This window comes from Penaeus vannamei, chromosome 43 (assembly GCF_042767895.1).
Source record: "Penaeus vannamei isolate JL-2024 chromosome 43, ASM4276789v1, whole genome shotgun sequence".
Classification (NCBI taxonomy): Eukaryota; Metazoa; Arthropoda; class Malacostraca; order Decapoda; family Penaeidae; genus Penaeus; species Penaeus vannamei.
Window position 1 is genome coordinate 6611369 of NC_091591.1, and position 10000 is coordinate 6621368.

General features: G+C 32.7%; 1 protein-coding gene across 4 annotated transcripts in view; it reads left to right on the top strand.

The window, feature by feature from the left end:
* Axs (Abnormal X segregation) overlaps window positions 1-10000 on the top strand; it is a 37914-nt gene that overhangs the window by 9710 nt on the left and 18204 nt on the right. For all 4 annotated transcript variants that reach the window (XM_027360928.2, XM_027360930.2, XM_027360929.2 and 1 more), the window contains exon 2: window positions 4348-4505. In XM_027360928.2, coding sequence (XP_027216729.2) covers window positions 4419-4505 — 87 coding nt within the window. In that variant the 5' untranslated portion in view covers window positions 4348-4418. The remainder of the gene's footprint in view (window positions 1-4347; window positions 4506-10000) is intronic.

Sequence of the window (10000 nt, forward strand, 5' to 3'; positions counted from 1 at the left end):
ACCATTATTAGGATACGTCAGTATATTGGGAATGAGTTTTTGTATTTAATAATGTGTACGAAAACGCCAATCCTTGGTAAATTCGAAACATTTTTAAGGCAACGGAGAAATACAATGCCAATAACAATATAATGAAAATGTTTCTTCTCTGCTCTAAGCTTAAATACAGCCAATAATTTTACCAATGCGAAAACAGGTATCAAAAGAGAATAAATAGTTGCGATTTCAGATAGTTTATTGGCTACATATTCGTACATTAATAGCGTAATAATCGTAATGCAAAATAAATATGAAAGCTATTTTAAGTCTGGTGTTCCTTAACGCTTCGCGAATCGACAAAATGTAAACATACGAACGTGCACTAGCAGTAAAACAAAAAACAAACAAAAATAACGCAAAACCAAAATAATAGTAGGAGACTCGAAGACAAAAACGAGCTTATTTGGCAGTCACACTTGCACACAGCAGAATAGCCGTAGGAAAATCATTTAACCGCGGCTACACTCTCTCGTAAAGCCTGAAATTTGGAAGCTAAGTCCGTCGGAAACACCTCTACAGCATCTGGGAAGCAATTTATAACGTAAGCCCCTCCTCTTTAGTGACTAAAAGTTGTCCTGGTCTTCATAATAGTCTCTTTATCATGTAGACCAGTTTTATCTATACTTGGGTACGTGTAATCTAAAGAAAAAGTGTATTTGATCCGATGTGGAGACGATGTACCCAAGTTGGCGCGCATACCACACTGACCTAACATAAACTGGACACTGTTAAGGTAAACCGCCTTTTCAAGTGGGTTGTTTGGTAGTTCTGAAGATTCATTTTGGATGAAAAAATGAGAGGATTTTAGACTTTATTTTGTTTTCGCTCTTATGATATTTTATCGTGTGACATTATTCTTATACTTATTATTATTGTTGCTGTTGTCATTGTTATCATCACCATTATCCATATATTATTGTTATTATTATTATTATTATTATTATTATTATTATTATTATTATTATTATTATTGTTATTATTATTATTATCTTTATTATTATTATTATTATTATTATTATTATTATTATTATTATTATTATTATTATTATTATTATATTATTATTTTCATTATTATTGATATTATTATTATTATTATTATTATTATTATTATTATTATCATTATTATTATTATTTTCGTTACTATTATTATTATCGTCCTTATGTCATGTGTTTCTGACGAACCGGTTAAATACATCTCTTGTAGTGTGAAGATATTCCCATCAGTGCCTTGTGTACATTATTATTATTGTTATTATTCGTGTAGTTTTCATTATTGTTATTATTATCAATATATTTACAGGGATTTCTATTATTTGTGCTATTACAGTTGTTGTTGTTATTATTATTATTTTATTATTATTATTATTACTATTGTTGTTACCATTATTATTATTATTATTATTATTATTATTATTATTATTATTATTATTATTATTATTATTATTATTATTATTATTATTATTATTGTTATTATTATTATTATTATTATTTTTATTATTATTATTATTATTATTACTGTTATCATCCCCAGCACTACTACCACTATAATTATTATATAGTATTATTATAGTTATCATCCCGTTGTTGTTGGTATTATTATTATCATTATCATTAATATTATCATTATCATTATTGTTGTTGTTATTATTATCAATATTTTATCATTATTATTATTATAATTAGTTTATTATTATTATCATCATCAATATCATTATCATCCAATATAATCTAGAATATTCCAAACTATATATACAGGATAAGTGAACACACCAACAATATAAGACCATCTTTCTTTCGAGTAAATATTTTCGTTCCAAAAGCGCATGTGCTTATTATATAATTATTTGCAAATATAACAATATTTCGCCTTATGATCATGAACATATTAGCATTTCTCTTACGTTTAGGCAATTAGAGTTATATCTTTAATGCATATTTTGGGTTTTCAAAGAGACATTATTATTCAGTTTTGAAATAAAGATTATAGATTTTCCTCTTTGAACAGAATCCAATTAAGATGAACATGAAATATAGAGTAGCAAGTATATAGTTCATTTGCAGTAAATTGTTGTGAAGCGTTGTCATGCTGTAAATTGTTGTCAAGAGTAAATTGCTCCAAAGTTTTGTCATGAACAAGCAAGTAAAGGTTTGTTTACAGTATGCGGTGTTGTATAAGAGTTTACTTTCTTTTGTTTACAAGGCAATGGGTACGTTCTTCCATTTTGTTTGGGCTTGTGTTTTTTTTCTTGGACTTTATATATACAGTGTTGATCTGCCTGTCTCTCTGTCTCTCTCTCTCTCTGTCTCTGTCTCTGTCTCTCTCTCTCTCTCTCTCTCTCTCTGTCTCTGTCTCTGTCTCTGTCTCTGTCTCTGTCTCTGTCTCTGTCTCTGTCTCTGTCTCTGTCTCTGTCTCTCTCTCTCTCTCTCTCTCTCTCTCTCTCTCTCTCTCTCTCCCTCTCTCTCTCTTTCTCTCTCTCTATCTATCTCTCTCTATCTATCTTTCTCTCCCTCTCTCTCTCTCTCTCTCTCTCTCTCTCTCTCTCTCTCTCCATCTCTCTTCTTCTTTTTTCTCTTTCTCCTCCTCCTCCTCCTCCTCCTTCCCTCCCCACTCTCTCTCCCACTCACCCCCACCTCTCTCTCCTTCTCCTCCTCTTCATCATCATCAGTATTGTTATCATTATCTCATTGGAATGTTTTGATTACACATTACTCACACATTCTGAAAGTGACTTCTAGCCTTTGGTATTGCAAAAATCGCATGAGATATTTTTTATTATTATTATTTTTTTAAGAAACCGAAGTAACTAAAGAACTTGAAATGTGGAGTTTATTGAGATTGTAATTTATATAATTGGGAATTTGTGATGCGATCTCTATGGCACGAAACGCGGTGTGTTCGTGTGTCTATGTTTATTTATCAAATTATCTGTCTGTATGTTTATATACAATGTGTGTATTTATGCGCGCGCGCGTGTGTGTGCGTGTGTGTTTGTGCTGTTTGTGTATTTGTAAGCGTGTCTAACAGGACATATTTTATTAATTGACTAACGTACCTGCCTGTTTATATATTGCTTTATCTATCAGTACATACACACACTGTGTGTGTGTCTGTTGTGCATGTGTGTATATATACTATATATATATATATATATATATATATATATATATATATATGTATATGTATATATGTGTGTGTGTGTGTGTGTGTGTGTGTGTGTGTGTGTGTGTGTGTGTGTGTGTGTGTGTGTGTGTGTGTGTGTGCGTGTGTATGTGTCTGGGTGTGCATGTGTGTGTATATATATATATGTGTGTGTGTGTGTGTGTGTGTGTGTGTGTGTGTGTGTGTGTGTGTGTGTGTGTGTGTATGGGTGTGTGTGTGTGCGTGTGTATGTGTCTGAGTGTGCATGTGTGTGTGTGTGTGTGTATGTGTGTATATATATGTGTGTGTGTATGTGTATATATATGTGTGTGCCTGTGTGTATACACACACACACACACACACACACACACACACACACACACACACACACATATATATATATATATATATATATATATATATATATATATATATATATATATATATAAATGTGTATATGTATGTATATATATATGTATATATATGTATATATATATATATATATATATATATATATATATTCTCAATACAAGCAATACTGAAATTCATCATCAAAAAATATATACGTAAACAAAGTCTCTACACATGAATAACCTAAGTATATTGTGCCTTATTTGGGAAATGCGTAAGACAAGCGACTTCAGAAGTGAAAGCCTACCCGGTAGGACTAACATGATTCTAACATGTTGCTAGGGATGGCCCGGCACGGCTAGTGATTGCTATTGTGCCGAGGTTGCTAATGGTGATTGCATGGTCACGCACGACCTGGAAGAGATGCATGTGCATGGTAGCTTAACTGATGTGCCCTTTTAGTTATTAAGCGCAAGTGTAATTGTTTTACACTATAGACCAAATATATGTACATACACGTACTCAAAATAAGTACGCATGCACACACACTCACTCACACACACGCACACGCACGCACACACACACAGACACACACACACACACACACACACACACACACACACACACACACACACACACACACACACACACACACACACACACACACACACACACACACACACACACACACACGCATATATACATGTATATACACCTTTGTGTATATGCATATGTACATGTACCCGACGTGTTCTTAGACGTGTTTTCGTTGCACCCAAAGTAATTCTAAACCTAACTTTGCATCTTGTCCTTCCCAGCCTGCTCCACGTCCCGCAACACTGTCACGTGACCTCCCTGACCTGAACTGACCTCAACTGACTTCACAAGCATGCAGTCCTCGGACAGTGACGAGGATGTTGATTCTCCCGACGGGCCTGGGTCATCCCACATCCCGCCCAGCATCTACGTCATCAAGGTAACTGTCAGGGGAAAATTCCGCCTTCTGGGAGAGCATTTGTTTGTTTTAAAAAGATGGTAGGCCTAAGTTCGTTGAGGGTAAATTCTTTTTTAAAATGTATCAAACTTTATCTCAATGATTTTAGAATAAGAGCAGTTAGGGGTGATATTTCTTGAACAATAAAAAAATAAAGTTGCACAACTGTGTATCTTATTAGTTGTAAAAGATGATAGGCTTGCACGTTCTTTGGGGGTAACATCTTTTGCACATTTACAAAAATGTGTTCTGTGTTACCTTTATTAATGTGAACGTGAAAAACTAACAAGATCGTTGTCTTTATTAAAATACTAATTGAAAATTGGGCTATAATGTCACTTGAAAATATTTAAAACCTTTGCAAATGTACGGATTAACAGCCATATAAACATATATATAAAGCACCTTTGTTTAATGAACCTTTGTTTAATATCATCAAGAAAAATATATACAAAAATATGTCAAACTTCAACAAAATACCTTGATCAACATTACCTTAATTATTTCTACTGACACAGCCACTAAAAAACGCGTGGCATTCTTGATATAATATCATTTGAAGACATGTGTAAAATGTTTGAAAAATAACATTGTGTAACCCTTATTACCTCCAGCAAAGAGGTTATATTTTTGGTCGCGTTGGTTAGTTCTTTTGTTCGTTTTATCGTTGCAAGGCAGGATAACCTAAAAAGTTTGAATTTTTTTTACCAGAGGCGTGTCTTTTGGTGGCGATCCGGATATTATTTGTTCGTGTGTTAACAGGATAATTCTGAAAGTTATGAACAGAGTTTTATGATTTTTTTTTACCAAAGCCCAACTTAGATGCTATTAGATTTTGGTGGCGGATACTAGTTGTTCATTTGTTAGCAGGATAACTCAATAAGTTATAAACAGTTTTATGTTTTTTTTACCAAAGGTGTGTCTTAGCCCAACTTAGATGCTATTAGATTTTGGTAGTGTTCCAGACCATGATGTGAATCCAGGAATTTTTTTTATTGCATCAGTGACCCCATTGCTTGGCGGAGGTATGCGTTCTACGAATGCTTCAAGATATACCTAATACTAGGTGTATCTTGGTTTAATGTTACAGGAATGAATTATTGTCATTATAAAAATAATCTTTATTTTGGTGTTGCTGTCATTATTACTTTTACTATTATCATTGTTGTTATTATTGTTATTAGTATTATTGTTGTTCTTGTCGTTTTCATTGTTATTGTTATCATTGTTATTATATTATTATAATTATTGTTACTATTGTTGTCGTTGTTGGTATTATTGCAATCATTATTGTCATTATTATCATTATTATTCATATTGATATTACTATTATTATTGTTGTTATTACTATTGTCTTTATTGTTTTTGTTACCATTATTATTATTATCAATGATTTTATTATTGTTGTTGATATTATTATTAGCAACACTTACTCTTAATGTTACTAATATTTGTATATTATTATTATTATTATTATTATTATTATTATTATTATTATTATTATTATAGTTATTATCATTGTCGTGTTAATATTATTTATATATTTATAATTATTATCATGACTGTTTTTTATATTTGTCGTTATTGTTGTAATTGTTATTATTATTATTAATATTACTATTATCATTATTGTTATTTTTATAATTTTATTTTTATCATCATTATTAGCAGCATTATTATTATCAGTAGTAGTAGCATTATTATTATTATTATTATTATTATTATTATTATTATTATTATTATTATTATTATTATTATTATTATTATTATATCATTATTGTTATACGCGCATCGTAATTATCATTATTATTATTATTATTACAACCATTATTAAAATTACTATTTTATCGTTATCCTTATACATACAGTTTATATGTTTAATAGAAAATTACGGAAAAAGTAACATCTCACCTTTGTGTCTAATGATTTTTTTTTGGTATTAGTTTCAAAACGAAGACGAAAAATGACTATATTTCTAAAACAATATTAGCAATATATAGATAGAAATCGGAAAAGAAAAACAAAAAATGTAAGGGCGTAGTTCTTTCAATTTCTATTTTTTTTTTGGCGGGAAAGGGAGAGAGGTATTTTAGGAAGAACTGAGAATGGAAATAATTAGCAAGGAATGAGAAGAAAGAAGAATTCAAGAAGGAAGGAGGAATGTGGAGGACAAGAACCAAGACAGAGAGAGAGAAAAAAAAACACTGGACAAGTGATAGTAATGTTATTTAAAGTCATGGAAACGCAGGAGATGGAATGACAATGGAAATGAAGTGAGAAATACCATTACTATAACAAGAACAACAAAAAAGGAGACGTTGGAAACAGAAAAAATAGAGAAAAACAAAGAAAAAGAAAGATTTTAAAAAGAAAGGTTCTGGGCGTCCATCTTTGCAAAATCTTTCCCCAATTAACCATGAATATTCATATTTTTTAATTAAGGATTCTCTATCTTATATTGAATTCTCTGAGAAAAAAAAATCTGTTATATTTTTAGGATAAAAAAATCAAACATTCCTGGCAGCGACCTTGTGACAGAGACCGCACGAAAGACTTAAGACAATAAAAGAGAAGAAAGAGAAAAAAGCAGAGAAAAAAATAGTCAAGATACCAACGCACAGAACAAGGAGAAGAATGATGAAAGAAAGAAAGATCGCAAATGGAAATACGAGAAAGAGGGAAGGAAACTTGAGAGAAAGTGACATAGCGGATTCAAAAAGGCAAAAGTGAAATAGGGGAACAGGTGGAAGCAAAATATCAAATGTTGCTACAGGAATGAGCGAAAGGATGGCGACTCCGTGCCAGTCAAGGCAATTGTTATCTTCTTATATATGTATATGTGTGTGTGTGAGTGTGTAGGCTTGTGTGAGTGTGTAGGCTTGTGTGAGTGTGTAGGCCTATGTGTGTGTGTGTGTAGGCCCATTTGTGTGTGTGTGTAGGCCCATGTGTGTGTGTGTGTGTGAGTGTGTAGACCCATGTGTGTGTATGTGTGTAGACCCATGTGTGTGTGTGTGTAGGCCTATGTGTGTGTGTGTAGGCCTATGTGTGTGTGTGTAGGCCTATGTGTGTGTGTGTGTAGGCTTATGTGTGTGTGTGTGTGTAGGCCTATGTGTGTGTGTGTAGGCTTATGTGTGGAAAGAAGGAAAAGAGAGAAAAATATAGAAACCAATAACAGAAATAAAAGAGCAAGAAAAAATGGAACCAGAGGAAGGAAAAGAAACAAAGAAGACACAAGTATAATAAGGCAACATTCCTGATTTTCAGCTTGAGGATCTAAACCCACATGTGCAGGTTCGTCAAGCTTTGTAGTGGATAGACGAGCTTCCTTGTGAACAGAATCCAACCTTTTAGAAGACGTGTGTTTTTCTTATAATGTCTTATATTTGTATTTATTCTCAACACATATAAGTAGTTGATAAAGTTGCAAAGTCAGGGCGAGAGGTGGGTCTAAAAGCCTGCAAGGTACGGAGTGCTTTGTGAATTTCAGTTATAGTTGTTTGAAACGATCCACCTCATCATTCCTATTAATCCCAAGAACTTAAATATAAGATATTTGGATTTGATCCTATGTAAATATCTTACATATAGGGGCTTGATCCTATGTAAATCTCTTAGATATTTGGATTTGATCCTATGAAGAGGGATTAGTGCAAATTTAAACCTATTTAGAAGAGATATATTAGCTATAGTCTTGTACAGTAAGAATTTCAGTAAGTTTCCTATTATGGGACTTTGTAAAGTTCTTGAATATTTTGTAAACTTTCCCTTGACTATATAGTGTGAATTCACCCACTGTTGGCTCTTGGAAGAGTTCTTTGTTTTCAATAATAAGAGCAAGCAAGGTCAGACCAAGAAAACACTCTTGTGGGACCCCATGTATATTTTTCAAGTTGGATTCGCTTCGTATTTCTCGTTGATACTATAATTATTATGTATTGTGGAGGTGTGGAACTCCTTTGAAACTAGTATTATACAATTCCACGTGTATGTCATGTTATCTTATAGTCTTGTACGTTTTTTCACGAAAAAAATGCTGCAATCATATGATGTCGCACACTGAAGATAACGATTGTCTTCAGAGAATTGGTTTGAAACCCTTTGGTGTCACCAGTATTAGGGATGAGAAGGATGTATTCACGAAGACATTGCCCACTCCTACAGGTCTCTGTTATAAAGGTTCAGAGATGTTTTGTCGTGTAGAAGTGCGTTCGTGGCGATTCCTTTGTTATGGAACACCTCTTGCAACAAATATGTTAAGCACATCCAATTTCCTTGATTAGTTTGTGGATGCAGGTGCCCGAAAGATCTCTGGCGTACAATTATCGATTAACATTGCAACATTGATTAGAGATAAGTGGTGTATCACGTTTGTTTAGCTATATTAAGTACTTGTCTAACCTCAGTAGGAAATTAAAGTCGTATTTATAGGTTCCAAGTCACAACATCAATTCATTTTAATCGTCCATTGTAAATGCTCTCCTGAATACCTCATTTAATTCTTGTGGAAAATACAGCTCGGTCTTACAGTTTAACAATGGGAGTATTTGCTCCTGGAATAGCATGCATGGTATGTAGACGACCTATCTTATCTGCTGAGGTTTCTTTGATCTAAGAGACTACCATGTTTCTGTGACGTGCATCTCTTTGGTAGTTTCCAGGATCTTGAAGTGATTATTGAAATGTCCCGTTCTGCGGTGAGGTCAGCATCTATTGTCTTTACTTATGAGAGGTGGTTTCAAGGAAACTTTCCAGGTCAGGTCTTCCAGTGCAGACTGAACTTACATTTCTGAAAGTTGTTATCTAGGTATCAGAGAAATTACAGAGGGTTAGGTGGTAGCTAGCTAGTGTCACCAGAGGAAGACGCAAATACAAATATCCATAAGCTTGTGAAAATAGTAATAATAATGCTAATGATAATGATGATAATAATATTATTAATAGGACTAGAGCGTGCATTCCACCATAAAGTATAGTATAAGTGCATACGCACACACACACACACACATGTATGTTTGTGTACACGCACGGACGCACGCATACATAAAAGGAATTATCAAGTCAGCTGCAGTGTGATTTTCGTTGAGTGAATCATGGTAGCCATTAATTACATCCATTACATTATGGTTCAAATGATTATTATAGTGATAGTTCTAATTCCAATGATGATGATAATAGTATTATCATTAATAACAGTAATGATGGTGATAATGAGAATGATATTAATAGTGATCCTAAGGATGATCATCATGAAATAAATGATGTTGAAGACAATAATGGCAATAGCAATGATTAATAAATCAATAGTAATTAATAAAATATGCTTGTGATATCAGTTGTTACATTGTTTTGTTATGATAATGCTAAATATGGCCCTCATTATCATTATTGTCAACGATATCTATGCCAATAATAAAGACAACGACGATTATAACAAAATTAATAATAATGATAAGAGAGATATTGGCACCTGTTTGATT